The 24963-nt window shown below is 37.0% G+C and overlaps 1 protein-coding gene across 1 annotated transcript in view; it reads left to right on the top strand.

The window, feature by feature from the left end:
• SBF2 (SET binding factor 2) overlaps nt 1-24963 on the top strand; it is a 203834-nt gene that overhangs the window by 21425 nt on the left and 157446 nt on the right. Inside the window, exon 2 of the mRNA XM_088525845.1 lies at nt 21122-21207. Within this exon, the coding sequence (XP_088381971.1) occupies nt 21122-21207 (86 nt within the window). The remainder of the gene's footprint in view (nt 1-21121; nt 21208-24963) is intronic.

The raw sequence follows: 24963 nt of genomic DNA, 5'->3' as shown, positions 1-24963 counted from the left end.
ATGCTCTTATATGTGGTGGCAGGGTTGCATGTCGTTTGCATGTCACATGTTAAAAGTGGTGTTGCCTGTAGCTGTCAGGAAGTCTTCAGTGATAACCTTCCAAGCCTGAAGTCTAGGAAGTAATGTTGGAATGTATTATCCTATGCTTGAGTCTTTATTTAAAAAAAAAAAAAAAAAAAAAAAAAAGGTGGGGGGGAAGAAAAAAATAAGGCTTTTAGCAGAGCACTTGTTCTGTAAGAGGTGCCTTAATAAAAGCTGGTCAATAAATCCTAACATCTCTGGTGCTGGCCAGTGATTCACAATATGTTAACAATTTATAAAGAATGCTTTAATGGTGATAAATTAATTCTAATTATTTTTAGTTTAGACACTTAGATGTTCATATTTGGCATTTAGATCAGATAGATTGCATCATGCTAGAATCCTAGAGAGTAGCTGGGTTTGAAATATGATAATTTTATAGCTGTATTTGAACTTTTTTTTGTGTTGTAGAGAGCATAGTTTTAATAGTAACAGATCCCACTGTTGTATAGCTGTTTTGAAATATGTACACAATTTATATATAAAAGTCATTCTATAACAAACAAAAAATGGCCAGGATCTTAAATCGCAAAATTATCTTCTTGAAAAGTCCCTGAAAGCCTTGCTGGTCTGGAGGTGATGTGGTTATTGCAAGCTGGGGTCACCAAAATCCAGACCGTTTAGCAGCATTTTTGGCCCAAGGCAAGTTTTTGTCCCCCTGCTGTCCAAACAAGTCAATTTTAAGTATATTCTGTCTATATAATAAATCTGAGGAACTTGTTCAGCACCAGGCCATTTGAATAATCAAATCTGAGAGGAAGTAGATACATGCTTAAAGTGCTTAAATGTTTCTGTGACCTAGGCCTTGGAGAACATGGCTACTCATATCCAGGGAAATTAAAGGAAGATATCGGAATAATGGTAGTGGCAATCACTTTATCTGCAGATTTTAGATTCTCCTCTGCAAAGCCAGCCTCTCTTTTATGAGGGTACAGTTCAGATGTTTAGGAAGCCTGTCTCTGTTACAGTATGCTGTAACAGAGAATAATAGTATGTGTGGTTGACATAAGAATATCACCAAACAAAAGGGAATAGTTTAGTGAAGTTTAAAAATGTCTATTATTAGGCTACAGTTGGAAATGGCTTATGGCAAGAATTGTTTTGGGACAGTAGTACTGCTTAATAAAAATAAAATGCCTTTTATAAGAGCTAGTCTGCCTGGGGATACAAGAACTTAAATGCCTTGGTGGAGACATTTCAGTGTGGCATAAAATAGCTGTAGTGAGGTTTTATTTATAGCTTTGCCACTTGTGGTTTTGAGCAATTAATCTTTCTCTCTATATAGAATAGCGGTGCCTCTTTCTTTGATAAGTCATCTCTCATCATGATAACCAATGTAGTTTCCTCCATTATTAAAAGTTTTGGGGTATTCTGATGGGAAGTGTCTTTATAAAGTGAAGTATTAAGTTTGTGTTCTTGTCTGGCACAACGAAAATGGTTTGAGTACAGCTCTTAGGCTGAAAAAAATTAGTAGGAAAAATCTTTGAAAATTAAACAGTCTTTCATTAAATATAATGGTGCAGGAGAACTATGTATTTAGTAGGCAAGAAGGGAAAAAGAGAGTAGGGAAGGATGAGCTTCTTTTTCTGCAAGTTACCCGTGGTTTGATGTGATGCTGTGTTTCCACATTACATCATGTAAGTACTGCTGGGTGACACCCCATTCCATACAGTGAGGTTCATGGCTGTATCAGCACTGGTCACCTGTTTCATACTGCGCTAATGGAGCAGCAGTCAATACAAAAATCTCGTGAGACTTAGTTTTCTTAAAAACTGTGGTAGTAGAAAAACAGATGTTACTTGCAGCAGTGGCTCCTGAGACAGTAATGCTACCAAAATTAAAAGTTTTAAATTTGCAGGTGATGTGATTCTATTCTTGTAATAAAAAGGCAATAATTTGATCCATGTTTGTGTGAATTATTGCCTTATAATTAACAGAATCTGGCCTCTTGAAGTTTTAAGTTCAGGCATTTCTGGAGAATACAAAAGCAGAAGGACAGGACAGCAGAACAACTTGCAGTTTTTCCTTATTTCTGAATATCCTGTGTATTGTGTATTAAACCTGAACTTGGCATTTTTACTTTATTTCACTTTCGTGTTTAAAATTGTGCTCTCCTCTGTCTCCTCCCTTTTCCTACCCTTTAAGAATTTGTTTATAAGATTATTCTTATGGACAGGAGGCTAATATAATTTTCAACTGTTTATGTGGTAATGAAATAATGTGAAAAGTTTTGTATGCAGCTTGTTATTCCAGAAGAGAATGATGGTGATAACTGTGATAGTACCTTCTTACATAGTATCAAATTTAGAGCAATATCTGTAATTATTTTTGTTATTGCAGTAAGCTCACTTTATTTGCTGAGCTAGATTTGTCATTAACATCTAACAAAAATGCTCGAAACCAGATTATGCAGGACTGCCTCATCAGTAAACTGATTTTCAAGGAGATAAATCTCAGCCAAATACCTACCTCTTTAGAAACAAGAGTTGGTGTTCTGGGGTGTATGAGTAATCTTTCAGCTGCTCTATGTAAAATATAAGGAGACCTAAATAATTGCAAGTGGTTTGGCTTTAAGAAATGATTTCTGTGTTCTGTGAATTGTAAAAGAAAAACTTTTCTTGTTAGCTGCTTTATAATCCACAAATAACTGTGAAATATTTGCCTGTCAAAATACTTCAGAATTATTTACAAAAAAAAAAAAAACTTGTTAAAAGTATAAGCATTTAAAAAAAAAAAAAGAAAAAATCTTTGATTTCTAGTAAAGATTAATCTTTCACCAAAGGTGAATTCCAAACCTTGTACTTTGATAATGCCAGCTTGGTATAGCTAGAACTGTGAGCTACCTCTCTATTGGGTGGAAAATTTGTGCAAGATCTTCTGCTCTCTCAAAAATTATGCTCTCTGCTCACTTATCATGGGTCTGTATGTTCATGAGCCTTACCCTGAACTGAAGTTATCAGGCAGCTCTGGGAAGTGCTTACTCTTTTGCAACATCGCATTCCCTGCTAATTGGAGGCATCCGACTCCCTGGTGCCTTTGAAACACGTCAAAGCTTGAGGAGACACATTTGGTCTTGGACTGTGACAGTTTTCCCTCATCAGCAAAATTTTCAGGTGATAATTCACTCTGGTAATCTAATTTTATCTCTTCAAAGATAGACTGTGGTAGGGATGCAATTTTCATATTTACTTGAAATTCTTCTGATAGTGGATTTTAAAGCATGTTACACAGACCATTCTAATTTTTGGAGGAAATAGTGGTTGTTTCTGAATCTCTTTGTTATAAGAAAAACAAACAACTATATAAACTGTAATATATAACTATAAAACTGTATGTTTTGAGAAAACCATTGCTTTGCGTTATTTCCTATGGATCCCATAGGCACGATTTTTTTTTTCTTTTTGGAATATGCTTTTGAATCACCATCTTTAAGAACTTGTTTCAAAATTTTGTTTGTGTTGCTTTGTTTTTTACTGTTTTGACTGAACTTAAGCTCTGTCCTTCTCAAGTGAAACGAGTGCAGACCTCCAGATGCAAATGGGTGCTTCAAGGGAAGTCTCATTGTTAGTCTTAGCAAATGTCTTTGCCCAAGAGTTTGCAGATCTTTAACAATGAAAAGCAATCATGAACATTTGCTTATTCCAGTCTGTATATTCAGTTACTACTAATCTTAATCTGTCGGATAGACTGGGTCCAGTGTTAGTCTGGTAGCAAATGCATCAGCTTTGGAAGCATTTTCTGAACTGAGGAGGCAGTTCCTGTAAAATATATTACTATGTGGATCTTAAAATAACCAATATGAATAGTAAGTATTATTAAACATGCACAGTTTCATAGTGCCTATATATAATTAGTATAACTCTGATTTTGTTTTAATGCTATAACTGTAAGCATGGATAGAGCTAAAAGCTAAGGGAGTGGAGAGAAACTGAGAGTGAACATAGTATGAACTGTTTAAGCTTCATTTCCTTAGGAAATTGTGTGGGGGAAGGGTGAAGGGACAATAGTCTATTAGAGACAGATCTAGAAGCTCAAAAGGCTGGGAGTCAGTTGAAGGAACTGACTTCGAACAAGTTTGATGAAAGCTTGTAATCTAATAACAGGAAGCACTTTTCTGTAGTAGGAAAGGTTGCAACATAATTTAAATACTATTACACAGCACAGTCCTTGTGGGGCAGGTGTTACAGATGTGGGCAAGTTATTGGTGATCAGACCTTGTTAGATTGAGATTGCAATGACCACGATCAAACTCTTCAGGAATTTTGGCTTCAATAACTTGTTGCTCACAGTGCTACTTCTTCTTCCTCTCCTCTTCCAAATTTTCAGTTGTTTTTGTCATGATGTTTATTTTCTTTTTCTTTTTAATTGACTTGATTTTTTTTCCCTCTTTCCAATATGTTATTTAGCAGTTTTTATGAAATTAGGATTGCAAAGTTGGGAAATTTATTTAGACTGTTTATATACACTTTTAGTCTCCAGTTCACCTGAGTGTTGTAGGGTCTAAGAGTTGCCTAATAGCTTTAGTTTAGTGTAGGGCTCATGAGTATACAGACCCACAGGTAAGAAAGGAAGACTATTTTGCCCACACTTTCTAAAAATCTGACTTCATGATCAGATATATGAGGTTTCAAAATGTATCATTTAGCATAATACCTCAGAATGACGTTTAAAATGAAAATATTAAAGCAGGGATATCTATTTTTTTAATGGCGTTACTCTATTTGGTATTCCCATAGAATGTCACAGCAGGTCTCTCTTGGCTTTGTAACCCTTCTTCTCAAAGTTCCTGTAGAAATGAACAACACTGATGTAAAAATAAGCTAAACTATATCCATAATATTTTAAATAGGACATAAATGGCATATTTCTGTATTCAGCTGTAGCATTTACGTGGATTCTTGCTTTGTGGGATTTGTATTTACTTTTGTCAGGCCTAAATTTTGTTTAGAACTTGTTATATGCATAGTGTTATCCATGGATGTAATTGTAGTTTTCTCTATTACTAAGCACGACTGAACACTTAAGGAACGTATAAGGTACTATTTTGTATATCAGAACAAGAGCATATGCTCACTAAAATAATAAAGGGGGCTTTTTTTTTTCCCTCATGACTTATCTTTGCTTCCAGTCTACTTCTAGGAAAAAACAAAGTGGCAGGGGTGAGGGGGTGGAAAGAAAGTTAAAGCATACTCGCATTTGAAATATAAAGCAAAGAGAGTGATTTAACATTTTCAGAGAAACTATTCCTCTTCAGGAAACCTGTAAATGCATATTTATATAGAGGAGACAGTTGTTGAAACATGCATTCTTAACTGTTATACCCCTACAAAAAGATTTTGTAATTTAGGTGTCAGGAAAAAAACAGCCTACTTTTACCTTAAGATTAAATGTAGAAAACCGTTTTTGAAATCATTAGTTCATTGGATTTTAAAGTATGAATAGCTTTTCTTTATACTCAGCAAAATCAGATCACAGTTATAGCTGCTTACAACTTGGGACTCCAAATATCTGAATACTTAATGAAACCTTGCAATCCATTTATATGTGTATATCTAATAATATATAGGTCTGTGTGTGTATATATATGTAAATATATCTATATTATAAAGTGTTTACACTAAGTTTGACTTTTAAAGTTCTAATGTATGTTTATGCAAATTTTGAATGCTAAAATAGTTGTGGATTAATATGTTGAAATATTGTTGAAAATATGAAATTGTTTTAGAAGAACTTATGCTTAGGAAATTTTTCAGTAGAGCTTCATGGATAATTATGTGGTTTGTCATTAAAGGTTAAAGAAAAAGCAATGTGTGGTTTTGGAAGGAAGGTGTCTAAAAACAACAATTAGATTTACTAGATAGGACACATATTTCTAAAGCAAAGGTATCCAGTGGGAATCCTGACTTAGGATTTTTTTTTTTTTTTAACTGAGCACTTTAAGAAGCTCTAAAACATTGATTCAGAGTACAGTTTTGTCATCTTTATTTTTATACAACTCATAGAAATGAATAGAGAAGATCCCCAAGACAGCTGGGGAAATCTTGTTCAGTTCAGTGTGTTCAAAAGGAGTTTTGTTTAATTTTATGTTTATTTGTGAAATGTGGTCTTTCCTATGTAGAAGCTGGCAGAAGTGATGTATTTGCAAATATATAGGAGAACTGTCATCGGGTAGGAATCTTTCTCCTTTCCAGCTCACTAAGGTTTTTTTTTTACTGCTGCTTGAATATTATATCAACAAATGGGTACTGAGCTACTTGAAAGCATTTTAACATTCATTGTTGCTTCTTATCTGTTATTTTCTTTTAAGATTTTTGCAAGGCAATGTTCACACAACAAAAACACAGAGTTTTCAAAATGGTGTATTATGTCCCAAGCTTCTGTTTGGAGTGGTTCCTTAGATTCAATTGTTATAGCTAAGCTTATAAGCTAAGCTAAGTATTAATTGTCTCAGTAACTTTTTTCGCGGAGTTTGAATCTTAGTGAAAAGTGAGGAATGATGAAACTGAACTATCAACAATAGTTGATATTTGTATAGCTATATTATAGGTTAGATAAGCTATATTATAGGTTAGATAAGTCTTTCAAAGAACATGTTGGAGTATTGTGAATATTTTTATATTAGCTAGATGCAGGTCCAGGGTAGATGTAACACTAATAGAAGGATATACATTTTTATGAAACTTGGAATCGTAGGAGTGAGGTCACTGCCATAGGTTGCTATGGTCTTAAACACAATATTAAAAATGGGGCATTATTTCAAATTATATCTCTTAATGACATTTGGTATCTAATTCTTCAGAGGAATTAGAAACTCACCAAGTACAGGCCAAATTCCCCTCTATCACTTCCTCTTTTTTGTTCAGCCAATGTTTCCTTTTTCTCCACTTCTTTCTTGCTCTCTTCAGCTTTTCAGTACAGTGAAGTACTGTTCAGAAAACAGTACTTCATTCTGTTTTCATTTCACTTTGCATAGTTACAGTGAATGAAATTCATCCCTAAATGTTAAATTTCCCCAAACTTTTCAAGCCTTCCTTAGAGATTTTCTAACTAAGTAGCAAGTGTTAGCCTTCTTCCCGCAGGAACACTGCTGGTCTAGATGAATGAGATACCAGATGCGCTGCCATCTCTCCCCTCCACTCGCCTTCATGCGTTATGGTAATGCATAGAAATGTTTTTTGATTCCCTGTAATATTGAGGGTTGTACAGGGGAATTGCCATAGCGGGAAGGCTGATTCTGTGAATAAGTCAGAGATTTTGGAGATTTGGATTGAGTCCATGTCTTAAGTGACCTTTGAGGACATTGATCACTTTTTCTGTGTTTCCTTCCTCTGTGTGTAAGATTTGTTAATGACTACAAAATAGGTGTCAAAATCAAATAAATATTGAGATGTTCAGTGATTGAGGCCATCTTAGGTAGTCCTAACAGTGCTAGTGAATTTCAGAAAGACTCTGGTTGTTTCTTTTCTTTTTTTTTTTTTCCTGGAAAGTTCAACACAAAATTTTCCTGTTTACAAAGAAAAAGGGTAAAGGATAAGATGATCCTATTATTTGTTGTATCCTTGATAATATGGCAAGTCTCCAGAAAGTCTATCATTTAAATTCCCAAGATTGTTACATGCATTTCTTTAACTTCATTAAGACAAACTGACCATGAAATCTGCCAGTTGTACAAATAGTCTGTGTGGTCATTGTGGGAAGCCTGTTTTCACTCTGTTTTCCTAAAAGTATAAGTTTTTTTTTTTTTTCTCCCCCCTCCTTTTTTTTTTTTTTTTATATTCCTAGCTTGTTGCTCCTAGCCGTTATGCCCAAGAGTACATTACAATAAAATTTACCTAAAAAAGTATTTAATGTCCAGTCTACTTCAAAATTAAAGGCCCACATAACCTGTTATGTGCTATAATAGGATTGAACAGATTTTTCATAACTTTCTGCCACACTTTTTTTAGGCCTGTCAGAAATATTTTTGGTTTTAGTTGTGGACTGTTAGTTTGTCCTTTGCCTCTTCTTCACTTTGGTTCCAGTTCTGATTTCTGTATCCTCCTTGATATTCCTGTCTTTTGGCATCAAGATTTCTGCAGCAGGGTTTTTAAGGGCATGAGAAGACCTTGGGTATCTCTCCATTTGTTCTAGCACAGATGCTTCTGATATCTGTGGTGGGGATGGTATGAAGTGTGCTTTGATGCTGGTAATTATTATTGGACTGGCCAGCAACTTGCAGTTGCTTTATAGCAACGTCTCTGTTTGTACAATGCCTAAGTGATTGTGAGTCCAAATATCCAACAGATACATGATTCTTTTCCTCGTTTTATTTATTTTTTATTAATATGACCAAATAGCAAATTTACTTTTATTATCAAGGCGGTCGGGCTGAAAAGACTCTTATAAACATAAAACCTAAAAGAAAGGCTACATAACAGCTTCCCACCAGAATCCAGAGATCATGCAGAAGAGTTTAGCTGAATGTTTCTGATTGTCTTTTCCTAATAGATTGAGAAGATGAAATCAATCTTTGAGGAATGTGAAGGATGAAATGCAGGACAAGTTTTGTTATGTTGCAATGACAGAAAGAAACAAGTCATGAAGAAAGGATGATAACCTTTGAAATATCTGAAATTTGAAAGGACTTACAAAAGAAAATGGCAATCAGTGGGCAGTTCTGCCTTTAAAATTAGCTCACGTTATGTTAGAGCACAATCTCAGTGGCCTATACAAATATAGAAAACCAAATTATTGCTATACAAAAATTATATTCTGAATCCATGCAGTCCATGAATGAGTCCATGCAGAACAAGAATGTAGAGAGGAAAAGAGTTTAGCAAAACAGATGAGGATGGTGATTGTAGCTGGTAGTCTGGGTAATTTTCAGTCTTTCTTAGGCTTCATGATAAGGATAGCCTTTAAAATAAAATATTATTAATGTTATGTATTTAAAGAACAATGACATTGTTTCACTGACTGATTCTTTTTTTCCAAGAGTGATGAGCTGTTTGATAGAGATATGAAGACTTCTCTGTCCCAGCAGGTTTTAGAAGTTGGTCCTATTGCTCATGAGAGGTCTTCATGAACCCAGAAGACCATAGTGTAAAATAGTGATAATGAAATAATGATAAAGACATGATAATTAAAAATAGATTTCTAAAAACTCAAAATACAAAAGCCACTACAGCTTTGTTAACTTAAAATACTTATTTAAAAAAAAGACTTTTTTTATTCGTGAAGATAGGAGGTAGCCTCGGCTGCAGTGATGATGAGTTGGTGGAGTTCAGGATCCAACGAAGAGGAGGCAGGGCTGTAAGCAGCCTTGAAACAATGGACTTCAGGAGGGCCAACTTTAGCCTCTTCAGAGACCTCCTCGGAAGAATCCCATGGGCTAGAGCTCTAGAAGGAAGGGGGGCCCAAGAGAGCTGGTTAGTTTTCAAGCGACGCTTCCTCCACGCCCAGCACCAGTGCATCCCTGTGCGTAAGAAGTCAGGCAGAGGGACGTTAAAAATAACAAGAAAAGCTTCTTCAAATATATTAACAGCAAAAGGAAGATCAGGGAAAACGTGGGTCTGCTGGTGAACGGGATGGGCACCCTGGTTATGAATAACACAGAAAAAGCAGAGTTGCTGAATGCCTTCTTTGCTTCGGTGTTTACCAAGGGCAGCCCATTAGAGTCCCAGGCCCTAGGGACAAGAGAAGAAGCCTGGAGAGAGGAAGACTTGCCCTGGGTAGAGGAAGATTGTGTAAGAGAGTATTTAAGGAAACTTGATACCCACAAATCCATAGGCCCTGATGGGATGCACCCCAGAGTGCTGTGTGAGCTGGCAGAGGTCATAGCTAAGCCGCTCTCCATCATCTTTGAAAGATCCTGGAGAACGCGGGAGGTGCCGGAGGACTGGAAGAAGGTAAATGTGACGCCAGTCTTCAAAAAAGACAAGAAGGGGGATCCAGGCAACTACAGGCCAGTTAGCCTCGCCTCCATCCCCAAGAAACGTGATGGAACGGCTCATGCTGGCCGTTGTCTCCAGGCACATGGAGGACAAGAAGGTGCTCAGGCATAGTCAGCATGGATTCACCAAGGGGAAATCTTGCCTGACTAACCTGATAGCCTTCTATGATGAAATGACCGGCTGGGTAGATGAGGAGAAAGCAGTGGATGTTGTCTATCTTGACTTCACCAAGGCTTTTGACGCTGTCCCTCACAACATCCTCCTGGGCAAGCTCCCGAAGTGTGGGATAGATGAGCGGACAGTGAGGTGGATTAGGAACTGGCTGGATGGCAGAGCTCAGAGGGTGGTGATCAGCGGTGCAGAGTCTGGTTGGAGGCCTGTAGCTAGCGGGGTCCCCCAGGGGTCAGTCCTTGGTCCAGTCCTGTTCAATTTATTCATCAATGACCTGGATGAAGGCACAGAGTGCTCCCTCAGCGAGTCTCCTTATGATACCAAACTGGGAGGAGTAGCCGATACCCCAGAGGGCTGCGCTGCCATCTGGAGGGACCTGGATAGAGTGGACAACTGGGCGGTGAAAAACCTCATGAAATTCAGCAAGGCCAAGTGCAAGGTCCTGCACCTGGGGAGGAATAACCCCAGACACCAGTACAGGCTGGGGACCGACCTTCTGGAGAGCAGCTCTGCAGAGAGGGTCTTGGGTGTCATGGTGGATGACAAGTTGACCATGAGGCAGCAGTGTGCCCTCGTGGCCAAGAAGGCCAATGGGATCCTGGGCTGCATTAAGAAGAGCATCTCCAGCAAGTCGAGGGAGGTGATCCTGCCCCTCTACTCAGCCCTGGTGAGGCCACATCTGGAGTATTGTGTCCAGTTCTGGGCTCCACAGTACAAGAGGGATGTGGAGCTGCTGGAGAGAGTCCAGCGCAGGGCCACAAGGATGATCAGGGGCCTGGAGCATCTGCCCTATGAGGAGAGGCTGAGGGAGCTGGGCCTGTTCAGCCTGGAGAAGAGAAGGCTGAGAGGGGACCTGATCAGTGTCTATAAGTACCTCAAGGGAGGCAGTGAGGAGGATGGTGCTGGCCTCTTTTCAGTGGTGGCCACTGACAGAACTAGAGGAAACGGCTGCAAATTGAAACACCAAAAGTTCCACAGGAACTTAAGGAAAAACTTCTTAACAGTGAGGGTGACAGAGCACTGGAACAGGCTGTCCAGAGAGGTTGTGGAGTCTCCTTCTCTGGAGATCTTCCAAACCCGCTTGGACGCAGTCCTGTGCCACGTGCTCTAGGTGACCCTGCGTGTGCAGGGGGGTTGGCCTAGATGACCTCTAGAGGTCCCTTCCAACCTTAAGCATTCTATGATTATCAAATCGATAGATAATATTTTGAAAAGTCAGCAACAGTACTTTGCAAGACACTAATAAGAATATAGTGTCATTCATGCTCTTGTAGCTAGGACTTGACTTGGACAACCTGCAACATTTTGCCCACAGCAGTGGGTATCCATACCAGATTCAACTTGATACTGTTATAATTTATTCAAAATGCAGAAGTTAGATATTTTATAGCAGTGCTTACAAAATAGATCAGTGCAGAAATCTAAGTGATGTTACAAAAAGAACAATTTCTTAAAGAAAATGCCACAATTAACTGTACAAAACAAATAATTTTGAAAATATATGATCATACAGATTGGATTATACTATCATTTAGAATGTGGTTAATCATAAACCCTCTCTTCACTCTGCCATGAACCCCAAAATACAGGACTTGAGATTGGAAAGGAGCATTTCAGAACTTGGATGGATTCTTCGTGAAGAAAGATAAGAGATTTTGAGTCGGTTAAAGTGGAGCCTATTGTAAGGAGGCAGGCTGGAAAGCTTTACTGAGGTTTAAAGGAAGTAGCCTCTCAATTCTTGAAGGCTGATTTTTAATCATGTTCAGGTGTTGGTGGTAATGTTTTAGCAATTACAATATTAAATGTTTAGATTGTAAAGCAGGTCTTTCCGAACTGAAGTGTTGTTTCTTGATAACATTAATGTATGTTAGTAAATACTAACTTCAGTAGGGTAACCAGTCTGCAAACTATATAAACAGTAAGTAAAAATTATTATTATTATTATTTTTAAGGCTAAGACAACAATCAGAATTATCTTTTTAACTGGTGGAACTGAGAACTTTCTATTATGTTGAAGCTTGTGACCACTTTCAGATTAAGACATTTCCAAATATCAAAAAGCCTGAAGTTTCTTTAGATGTTTATTTTTTTTCCTGTGTGTTGCCTGTACATGGCAAAATTTTAATCTTGGCTATTTAAATTACCCTATTTTTATGAAGGATAACTAAGATTATCTTTCTGAGGTATGCCATTTTGATTGATATGGAATACATATGTGGACTTCGTTTGGAAGATGGCTTAAGCATATCCAAGGATACTTCTTTCACATAGGTATTTTTTTTTTTTTTAATGATCTGTGAGAAGTATGTTCAAATTATTTCAGTGGGTAAATGAGCTATTTTGTAGAGGGGTTAGTGTAACTGGATTATTTTAGATATGGCTTTTGAGTTGGAAAGTATGCTGGGGTTTGGTTTTAATATTTGCTGTGGAAATATTATCTATGTTTCATTCTGGTTCCACTAATTTCTAGTTAGCATTATTGTTCATGTTTTTTTCTGTTAGATTACAAATTCTTGTAAGAATTTTGATAGGGAATGGGTTTTACTTTACACGTGAATTTAGCAAATTCTTTACATAGCAGGTACTGTTTTGAGAAGAAGAAAGAGCAGGACTGTACTTGGTCACCTCTATCTGTGCATCTTTCAAACTGTGACTGTTTCTTTCTTTGAACACATAAAATTGTGTCCCTGAATACTCAGCATGAGTTACTAACTTTACATGTAGTATTTGTAATGATAGTCTAAATTGAAGTATTGTGTGGCATAATTACTGAAGTGATTACTCTGTAGGGTTTCTTCTAAGCAGACCTCAAAATGATAGTGGATTTTCTTTACGAATCACCACAATGCTTATATCCAGAGCTGCTTCGCGTGTACGATTAACAATACTTATAACTCAAATGTATTTTTATCAGGGACTTGTAAGTAAAGAAGACAGAGTGTATCACAGTTCTCATTAATTTGGAATGTAAGTTGCATTAACAACTTGCTTCTGGAATTTCAAGGGCGAGCTAGAGATGGCATGTGACCTTTCATGGGGAAAGATTTATATAAGAAGGCTGCTTAGGGGACTAGGGTTCAGAAAACAGCAAATTATGCCAGAATTTTCATGTGTTGCATGTTCATAATGTTTAAAGAAAAAGATGGGAAGAGAGGAAGGAGAAAGAGGGCAGATTAGAAGGGGTTACTTGGGGAGAACTGTTGCTTCTTCCTTAATAGTTTAAAGTATAGACTGCTGATGCAGTATTCTTATAGGGTAAAGTTGGTCTGAGACAAATTCATTATGTGTATGTATTATGTATAAGAATTGAAGTGCAAATTACCATACAGTTGGCTGTAATTCTTTATGGATTAAAAATGCTAGTAGAGGTTGGGTTTTTTTTTTTTTTTTTTTTTTTTTTTTTGTGTGTGTGTGTGTGGGGGGGGGGGTTTGTTTTTAAACAGGCTTCTTTTATGGAAATTAAAATTCACTGAGGTAGGTATGAAATCACTACTCTCAAAACTGCTGTGATATCTTCCCAATTGTTGTGCCAGCTTTATGGCATTTTATTCAATACTGTAAGAAAAAAAAAGTTGCAAAATACTTCAGTTAAAATGTAAAAATGCTTTTGCTTTGGTAGGAATAACTTGTGAAGATAACAGGAGGAGTGTTTAGTAATCCTACTAACAATGGTTTTGTCAGTAATATGTTTTTGGAATTCTTGTTATTGCCGGGCATGTTTTAAGAGTAATGGAAGCAATTGTATTTTATGTGAAACCCGTTCCCTGTAAGCAGTGATCTTGCATACTAGGCTTATGATCATGTATTCTGTATTAAGTAATTTGTAGTCTGAGCGATGTGGATGGTGTTTCTGAGATTCAGCATTGGGGGGGAGTGTGTAATAGAATTCAGTGAGCAATGCCAACTGTGCGAGTTTCCATCAGGATAATACATGTAGCTTGCTTATTACTTGGTGTTATCAAACGACAGAAATCTGTATAGATAATACAAAACTCCTTGTTGGTGCGACTATTGGAAAATTTAATGCTGGAATAACCTATTTTTGCAGCTCAAGCACAAGATGTCTATATTAATGTCTACTGGCTCTCAGTAAAGTGGCTGGGGAACGGCTAAACTCCTGGAATCTTTTTAGTTCTGAGATCTGTAAAGCAACTGGCAGGTGGTAAATGAGGAGGTTGTACTGCAGTCTGTTATGTGTGTTGTGAAAGTAATAAAGACTACACTTGTACCAGGTTATCCAGATACTTTCTGTTCTAGTTTAACCATAGAATAGGAAATTCCATTTTGTGTCAGGGTGTGTACTTTTGAAGCCAACCTGATGTAGTGGGTTTGATTCATGCAGAACTAGAATAAATGTATGCATTATATGGGAGTCCAATGTGCATCCAAACGCATAGAGAAGGATAGGTATCACTAGAAGGGCTGTATTATTCATTTAAGAGTGTATGCCTGCACACACACGTGCTGTGTCACTCTCTGATCTCATTCTGTCTCTTTCAAATATGTTTTGTGAGGTCTTTACATTTTCTTTGACATTTGAGAGAGATTCCTGTACATTAAAAAATGCTTTGTTGATTAAACTTGATTATAAGCATTTAAGAATTACCCATTTGAAGAAGCATCAAAATATCAAATATACTTATTATTTTTATATATATATTTTATATATATATATATATATATATATATATATTTCATATATTATTTATTAACTATATTAAAACATTCTGGAGATCTCTCTGGAGATCTTCAAGACCTGGTTGGACGCAGTCCTGTGCCACGTGCTCTAGGTGACTCTGCATGTGCAGGGGAGTCGGACTAGATAATCTCTAGAGGTCCTTTCCAACCTTAATGATTCTATGATACCATTGTAATCTAAACAATAAAAAAAGGGGAATGAAACTGTTTTAGTAACAACTCAATATTTGGTATGTCACCTTGATATTTTTGGAAAGTTGCCTGTGGTTGCCAGTAGCATATTTTGAGTTGGATTTTAACTATTGTTGAAATCCCATGATCTTAGTAAAGTTTGTCTGTTTCTGCCTTGTTCTGTAACAGTCAAGAATGTAAAATCACTAGGGTGTTGACCTGCAGCCACCTCTTGAATAATTGGGTATTTTCATATATAACTGCTCTGCTATTAGATGAATGAGTTAATAAAAGTCAGACGAAGGCAGATAAGGTCACTGACCCAAAAAGCCTGTGGGATTAGTACAATACTTAGGTTATCTGCCTAGCTACCTAGACAGATCGGAAAATAGAGTAACCTACACTGAAGTACTGAAAAAATGGCAAATACAGGATGTTAAATTGCTTTCACTTTGGCAGAGAAGGGCAGCTACTGCATCTTCTCTTGCATAGACTTTAATTTTGGGTAGCAACATTAAGTGAATGGCTTTGTATTTGGATTGGTGTGAAGAAGGAAAGCTCATGAGGTGGGCAAGTTCTGTCTTTGATGCTGTGTTGGATTGTTATTAGATTTACGTGAGTATCAGTGCCAACTACATTCATGTTTTATTGTATGGTATTTCACTTTTTAATTGCAAATGTAAAGATCTGTGAGTTTTTAATTTTTTGAGAAGATAGAAGCTTCCTTTAATTAAAAAAAAAAGAGGGGAAAGAGATTGTGGTGGCATGGTAAAATGGTTTCCCATTTATCTCTGTACAATTTAAGTAGCCATGTGAAATAGCTGAATTTTATACATGATATAGGTGTAGATTTGTAAATCTCTATCACAAGTGTGTTCTATGGCAGGATGAACAGTACTGATCTTATTTTTATTCATATCTGTTGGGAAATGTCTCTTTCTAATGCTTGCGTCTTACACAGAACTATTCACTCTGCTTCCCTTGCCACCTCTCCTCCTTACATTGGGACATTTCTATGATGTATCCTTCATCTGTCCTGCCATAAAATTTTATTTGCAACTTTAATCTTCTTTTATATTTAAGTTAGTGAGCCTTTGATGATTTATCTAAATTGCTGTCTCCCTTAACTTTGTGTGTGTGTGTGTATATATATGTGTGTGTGTGTGTATATATATATATATAGTGTTAGTTAGTTTGCTTGGGGGGGGGGGGGGGGGGGGAATGGAGGTGCTGCAGGCGTGACCTGCAGGAGCAGGTGGTGGCTGCTCTGAACCGGTCGCGGCCGCTTCCAGCCGGTTCCGAGCCGGTGTTGCCTGCCCAGCGCGTGCCCAAGCTTCAGTGAGCGGAGGAGCTTGTGCTGTGAAGCTGCCCTCATGCTTTCCTGGGTATATTCTCTTAAAGCTTCTCTCCTCCAGAATGAGCAAAAGCCTTGGTCTGCTCACTATAGCCTTAATGAGTTGTGGTATACCTTTTTTTTGGTTCAAGGCCTGGTGGGGCGGGGGGGAAGGTGGAAAAAGAGTGGATAAAGCAAGGTCAAAATGCTTTTTTCGCAGGGCATACTGAGCATTGGCCTGTCAAGGCTTTGAGACATAACTGAGATATGAAATTAGTAGGGCAAAAAATGCTTGATCTGTGTGTTTGTAGAGCCAGAATGGGACGTGGTTTACTACAGACCAAACTGACTTTTCTTTGGAATTTGAAGAGTTTGCATTTGCTTGTTATATGGAAGAATAAAATGTAGTTTAATGCTTACTCTATAATTTCTGTGGATTTGGTTGAAATGCTGCTATTTTAAGAATAGGAGTGCCTATTTAAAGAAATACTATGTGTACATTTCTTGGTTTTGTTCTAAGTTTATTCTTTGGTTGCTATTTCTGCTGCAGTTAGGCCATTTCTTGTAGGAATGGATATCAAAAATGATAGATAAATCTTTAAATTATATTCTTAAAGGAGCTTGGTAGTGGACAAAAGAAATGATGAGTAAGGAATACGTAATCAGGAATCTTACATGATAACATTTCGGGGGGGGTGGGCAGGGACCTTCAGAGATCACTTGCAAAACTGTTTGCTTATTACAATTAAAATCTGAAGATTTTGAAGCTAAACATGTGGCAAAATATTTTTTCAAACACTGAGATTGTCCTGATTTAAAATTCCATTTCACAGTGGAAGAATTTTTGTGTTCAATTCAGTCAATAAAATCTTTTCATTTCGGGATTGAACTCTTAAAAATTTGATAAAAATTCAAAGTTAGTACTTTGATAGCCTTTTTTTCTCTCTTGGCTTTACTTGACATTTTAAGAGAAGAATTTTAGATGTGCAAAAGAGAAGTGTGTCGTTCTCCCCTTCCCACCCCCCCCCAATACCATTTAGAACACTTTTCATTCTGCATAATGATGCCAGACTATCTCCACAGCATGTGATACTTCAATTATTAGTTGTTTTTCCTTTGATTCCAGAGATAAGTGCAAGTCCAATAAACGTAGTTCAAAAAATATTCAGAAGTAAATTCCAGTTCCTGTTGCGATACCTGGTCATTCCTGAAAGCAATATCAAATTATACGCAGTGAGCACTTTCAATGCAGTTGTCCAGTGCTAGCAGCCTTCCAAAGAAAGCGGTCTAAACAATAGTACATCTTTGACGTAAAGGAGACTATTGCAGATACGTCATTAAAAATAACGTGTTTTAAGATATGAAGTCCCTGTACTGTAATGTAGGAACATCTTTCTGGCAGTCTAATAAAAAGAGGAGCAGAAGCATTGATACCTTCAAATGTGAAGAAGAGTATTTGAGCTGCTTTCCTGGTTTTAATTATTTACAGAAATAGTCTGTTTTGTGCAAGGTCTGCATGTTGTTCAGACTTTTCAGAATTGGGTGGCTAGAGTCAAAAAGCAGAAAAAGCTACATTTTTTTTTCCCACAGAAAGAATATGCATAGCAGAGGCTTGATGCTTTTTTTTGCTATTGTTTGTTAACTCTTTTTTCAGAAAGTCTGTCTGTTTGCCTTGGTCCTTTTGGCCTTTCTTACTGTTAGTGTGACAGCCATGAGTTCTGTTTCCTCTGGCGAGCGTTTGTGCTTATTGCTCTTTTAGTTGCATTTTTGCTGTCTCTTTCTTGCTCCACTTACCGCCCTCTGAGAGGAAGAAGGGATTTAACAAAAATATGACTTATGAAGAACTTACAAAGATTATACATTAAGTTAAGACTTGCTCTATAAAAGAAGGAGTTCTGATACACAGTGAAGGAACGTCCCTGTAAAACTAAAGGAGGAAGTAATGGAGGTTGTCAAGTCAGTGACTGTGTAAAAGAATGGAAGAAAAGAGGACTACTCTGTGAGTAGGTACCTAATGTAAAGGTTAAGAGGAGAGGGGACTACTTACTGCACGGTGCCCACAAAATGCATATCAGTCTCTGCTATATAGTTGAAAATACAGCTCATCTGTCTTTTCAACTTTCAACTTTCAATACATCTTTGTGTGGGAAGCAGTGACTGGATGCCTGTAGAAGAAAGAAGGAATACAGCAGTAGAAAATTCTGTTTTCTTAGGAGAGAAACGGCATGATATTCTGAGACCTGTTTAGGAAGAAGCAGATGGGAAAACCTTTCCAGTTGACACCTCCTAACTTGGACAGAGGTTGAGATGAAACAGTAAGGAGAGGAGTGATAATTCAGTAGAAGTCATTGCTATAAGAGAGGGCAAATGAGGCAATGCTTGGACTTTGGCAAGATAGTGACTGGTGAGCCCATCTAGCCCTTACAGACTAGTAGATGTGTAGCTCCCTTTCTTTACAAAAAACTATAGCCAGGTGTGTTTTGTTTCCTGGTTTAGGCACATCCTAACTCTTCGCTTTCTCAACACTTTGCAGATTCTCACCAAATATTATGTTTCCTTCAGCTTTTAAATAGCTCTGTTAGCTATTTGCTAAGAGCGGGTACTCTTAGCCACTTGCACCATCTAGCTAACTCAGTCTGATTGCACTTCCTCAATATGCTGTCCTGCTTGTTTGCAGTAACAGATTTGCAATCAAAATTGGTGTGTGTTCTTTTGAGGGTAAGATTGCTGATTCACACTTCCTCTTCATAGTTTATATAACCATTATGCCAGTAACACTTTTTGACCAATTATTTCGAAGAAAAGCATATAGAATGCTAACTGTAAAAATACATTAAATCATCTTATTGTCTTGCCTCTACACCTTATTAACTTTGTCACAGTTTTTAAAAGACAGAAGCAAATGTAAATTAGCAGGAAGCTTAAGGAGACCATACTTTTTTTCCACCCTAAAATAGATTAATCAGTTGCTTTATGTACGTGACGTTGGCTGTATTAGGCTGAGTATTGTTTATATAGTATGTCTGCTAAAATAAACTATTCATTACTGCAGCTTGGATGTTTGCTGAAAATGAAACATATATAGACTCCTACTCTTAATAGAGAACTTGTGCTATTTCTCAAAGCTAAGGATAGCTATGAAAATTTCACAGCAAAATATTTATAACTTTAATATTAATTTCTAATCTCAAAGTTTCATGGTATGACTTTAGAGAAAGGATGCTGCGGTTGACTATGAAGGGTCAGCATAGATTATTAAAACTATTAAAATGATTGTAACCATTTTAATACTTCTTTGCTATTCAGGAAACCTTATATATCGTTTAATAAACACTGGTTTCATAAATATTGAATATAATTTGTTTTATAATACGTAATATTATTTAATATGTAATATTTTCAACCATATACTTTTATCTGTTTGGAGCAATTGCTTCCTCTTCACCCTGTTTATTCTCTGATATACTTACTAAGCAAAGGAATGCAAATAACTACTGAGTCTAGAGCACTGTATGTGCTGCTTGGCCAGTTTGAATGCAGTGCTGATTACCTAGCTGGAAGTCGCCATTGAGATGTAGCTGAGATCTGCTACTTGTATTTCAGTGCAGGGAGAGGAAAAGCACAGGAAATTGAACCTCTCTTTGCTGCCCAGGAACACATTCAAATGATTGCAATCATGTGAATCTCTTTTTATGTTTACTTAACCTGTGAAATGCATTTAAAACATCCAGAAGAACTGATAGGTCTAGAATATTGTCATAGAAATCTTTCCTTGGATTAAAAAAAAATGTATATAGAATATTAGGTAAGTCTTCATGAAATATTTGGCCATTTTAAAGCAGTTTTTTTCAGGGAAAAAAATATTTAAAGCCATTTGATATATTTGTGAGATAGTTTACTTTCTTCTCTTGCACAAATCTTACCTTTTCCTACAGTAAAAATGTCTTGTGTATCCCGTATCTAAAATTCAGTAAAAAGTTAATGCTATTTCCTGGACTTACATCATGACTGCAACTGTTCCTAGATGAAGAGAAAACAGATTGTGGTATATATTCCTATACTATTCAAGAAGATAAGGCACTACAGTTTAATGTTTGTGGCAATCACAGAAATGAAATTACATTTCTGAAGGGCTTTCTTTAGCACTGCAGTTAAAGGATGTTTGGATTTGAGAAGTTACAGGAAATTAATAATTCTTCTCTGTGCTTTTCAGTGTATAAAATCACTTTTGCTTGTTCAGGGAAACTGGGGATCTTAGCAAGAAACTGGAATGTCCCGAATAAACCTCAGAGACTTTTAATTTCTAAACTTTTTTTTTTAGCAGACTGCTTTTGAAAAAGTGTTTGACCTTTTTATTTTTTTTTTAAACACTCTTGGGATATTTATTGTATTCATTTCTAATTTGCTTCCATTTGTAGAGAGAGACTAGAATTAGCAAACATCATGTATCATATTGAAAACATGCTTGGCAGCCATAGGTTCAGAACAGCTTACAATTTCATTTAACATGCTTACTCTGTGTTACTAATGGAGATATTAAGATTGTATTTAAATAGCCTATTCTACTTCTAGTGGTAAAGAATTTCCTGATATGAGGTGTGTACATATATGTGTGTATGTGTGTATATACCTTGTGAAACTTGTGACTTCTTAAAATTCTCAGTTTATGTCCTGTAAATAATCTTTTTTTTTTTTTTTTTTAAACCTTTTAGTAATTAAATTTATCTTTCACCAGGCCCAGCAGAAGGTTTGGGTAAAATAATACAAAGATTTCCTCAGAAGGACTGGGAGGACACTCCTTTTCCCCAAGGAATAGAGTTGGTAAGTTTGTGTTACATTATGTAATTTTTAGGATTTTTTTTCATGCAGTTGGAAGGTGAATTGGTCTTCATATTATCTGGAATCTGTGTTATCTTCATGGAATCTGTATTATCTAACCTGACATTTCTATGGCATGCATAGAAATTGCATGAATGGGAGGGTTATATCTTCAAATAATTTTGTCCAGCATTTTTTTTGTCCAGGATTTTTTTTTCCCCCATTCCTTAATCTGTTACGTAGATTTTGCTAGAATATAGAAGGTGTCTATTTCGAAGTTGGAAACAGTATATTTGAAATAAATGGTTATTGGCATAATTAAGTTTTAAAGTTGACTGCATTTTTAGAAGCATCGTGCAGATCTTGTGTGGCTTTTAATTGTCATGTTCAAATAATACAAATGTGCATTTATGTGTTGTATACAAGTAACAATTTAAAATAACAGCATGATGAACTGGTCAATCTTTACCCAGTATTGTCCTTGACAGATGGTACACAGGTGCTTATGAAAACAGTACACTAAACAAGGCCATTATAGAATGATTTCATTTAAATCCCCCTTCTGATAATTCACTAGATACCCAATTCTTTTCCTTCCTTGGTCTCATATTGTGTGATATAAGCAATAGGTATTTCTAATTCATCTAGAGCAGGGATTTGTTAGATGGATGGCCCATAAAAATCCTGCAAGGAAACAGAATATTTTGGTCATACTCAGCAATTTAGGTTTCTGAGAAATTGGTGAAACTCTTCCTGCCTTGAACATGAGGACTTCTGGGACAGGATGAGTTGGAGAAGATGGCCTCTAGGAAGTGTTGCAATAAAAGTCTTCTTACAACAGGGCAAAAATGAGCTGCAGAGGGCAAAGACATTGTGACTCTTCATTTATTATACAGTTACAGCAGACAGGAAGCTTCTCTTGGTTTGACACCTTCCAGTGAGTGTTCACCTCTCTCCCTTGCTCAGTCAGAAGTGCCACGGGTCAGATGTTGCCCGCAGTGAAAGAGAAGTGATATTGGTGATGAGAGCACTTAACCACTTTGCTCTCTCATCTACAGAGTTCACTATGCAGTTTGCTGTGTTGGTGTATGTGACTGACTTCTTGTTTTCTTCAATAGTCTGTGGTTTTCGTTTCTTCATATCAGTCAAGCATAGAGCTAATGTTTCGGGGGACGTCATACATTAATTACTGGTTAAGCATTATTTCCGGTGCACGTGGTGGATGGTTATAATGTTTGTGGCATAGTTTCATAATGGTGCATTTGGCAATGTAGTGCTGTGCAGAAACAATGGAAGCTCCTGCTTTCTCACAAATATTACTACTACTCTTACAACATTATCCTGCTATATATAGCAATTGCTGTTTGATGTTACTGGTATTTCTCTATTTAATACATGCTTAGCCAGCATGTGCTTGATGACTATTGTTTTTGCTGGTTTTTATTTGTTTTTTCAAAGTAGTTTACTGTCATTTCATAGCTTCTCTCTTTTTAAGAGAGGGAAGAGTTTAAGAGTTTATACACTCTAGGATTGAACTTGGATGGCTTAACCTTTCCCTTAAACAACTACAAAATTCTAATGTTTGAGTTGTACTAAGATTTGTTTTGTCACAGAAATCTTCCTTACCTGTTTCAAACAATGTAATGTGGCTGATTTCTAGTGGCATCTTGAAATAAATCATCACTGCCATTTTTAAAGGAGTGAAGCTACTTAAAGTATCTGTACTTAAATATTATTATTTAAGGAGGATCCAGGCAACTACAGGCCAGTCAGCCTCACCTCTATCCCTGGAAAAGTCATGGAGCAGCTCATCCTGGCTGTTGTCTCCAAACATGTGGAGGATAAAAAGGTGCTCAGGAGTAGTCAGCATGGATTCACCAAGCGAAAATCATGCTTGACTAACCAGATAGCCTTCTATGATGGAATGACCAACTGGGTAGATAGCGGAGAGCAGTGGATGTCACATCTGGATTTCAGCAAGGCTTTTGGCACCGTCCCTCACAACATCCTCCTGGGCAAGCTCCGGAAGTGTGGGTTACATGAGTGGTTGCTGAGGTGCATTAACAACTGGCTGGATGGCAGAGCTCAGAGGGTGGTGATCAGAGGTGCAGAGTCTGGTTGGAGGCCTGTAACTAGCGGTGTCCCCCAAGGGTCAGTCCTTGGTCCAGTCCTGTTCAATTTATTCATCAGTGACCTGGATGAAGGCACAGAGTGCTCCCTCAGCAAGTTTGCTGATGATACCAAACTGGGAGGAGTAGCTGATACCCCAGAGGGCTGCGCTGCCATTCAGAGGAACCCAGACAGACTGGACAACTGGGCAGTGAAAAACCTCATGAAATTCAACAAGGCCAAGTGCAAGGTCCTGCACCTGGGGAGGAATAACCCCAGACACCAGTACAGGCTGGGGACCGACCTTCTGGAGAGCAGCTCTGCGGAGAAAGACCTGGGTGTCATGGTGGATGACAAGTTGACCATGAGGCAGCAGTGTGCTGGAGATCTTCAAAACCCGCTTGGATGCAGTCCTCTGCCACATGCTCTAGGTGACCCTGCGTGTGCAGAGGAGTTGTACTAGATGATCTCTAGAGGTCCCTGCCAACTTTAATGATTCTATGATTCTGTGATTATTTCTCATATATTTTAACTGTAGGATGTTAGTGTTACAAAAAACAGGTTTCTAAAGGAAGATTATTTTTTTGGTTGGACAAGTCATTGTTTTTTGCATTATTTCTCAAATAACTCATTAGGCAAAACCTCTGAGAATTTCAAGTAAAACAAAGTGAAGTCTGGCTTTTTAAAAGGTGGATGAAGAGTGTTTCTTCATTTTGTAAAATTGCCCCAGTTTTGATTTGTTTTCCAAACATGGAAATAGCATTTTTGATTAATTAAGGTTGAAGTGTTAGAGATACTACAGGATTATATAATAAAGTAAAATCAGATTTTGGCCGGAAGCTATTTGTAGTTTTTAGATGAGTAACATAAAATCAGTATTAATTAGTGGAAATAAAAAGGAGAAAACATTATCTATCACTATCTGGTTGTCATTTTAAGGGCTACATTAATATCATTAACTCTGTAGGAGGCAAATGTATGGGGGGAAAAGGGGGAAAGGTAAGATACAACAGGTAACAGGAATGTGTATGAGAATTAAGATAGGTATTTTTATAAAATAATAGCACTTTATTTCTGACATTATTTGGACTTCAAAAATGTTTTTTGTGTATTTATTCTGTTGAATGAGTATCATTTATGGAGTTCTATAGTTTTCCTGATAGAAGAAATGAAAAAAAGATGTATTATTTGAAAAACTTCTAAAACTCTAATCACTATGCTTTTTTAAGAAATGTAAAGATCTGAGCTAATACTGAAATGAAGCCTTTTATAAAGGAGACTGTTTGCCTGTGAATTTGGACATTTGGATGCCCCTTTTCAAATCTTTCTATTGTGCCGTGGAAAATGCATCTGCATCTTGTAGAAATGCAGTTTGTCCAAACTCCAACCAAAAGCTTACAGAGAAAAGCTTCTGATATTTGCGCCCTCTTCCTTCCATGCCCTCTGGGTTTGACTAGGTATCTAACCAGGTATGTTTGATTCCATGTGGCTGCATTTTGAAATCAGAATGGAGATAATACAGAGTGCAAAACTGTGCAGCTAATTTTAAGTTCAAATAAGCAAATAATACCTTTTCTCCCTTTGGAGGGTTGTTTTGAGAAATGGGTTTGCTTCAGGAAAAAAATGTACCTATTGTACTTAACTGAGTGA

Source organism: Tinamus guttatus, unplaced genomic scaffold (assembly GCF_059628265.1).
Source record: "Tinamus guttatus ecotype Peru unplaced genomic scaffold, ASM5962826v1 Tinamus_guttatus_pri_ptg000240l, whole genome shotgun sequence".
NCBI classification, from domain to species: Eukaryota; Metazoa; Chordata; class Aves; order Tinamiformes; family Tinamidae; genus Tinamus; species Tinamus guttatus.
The sequence above is the reverse complement of the archived record's forward strand: the minus strand, read 5'-3'. Positions and strand labels throughout refer to the sequence as shown.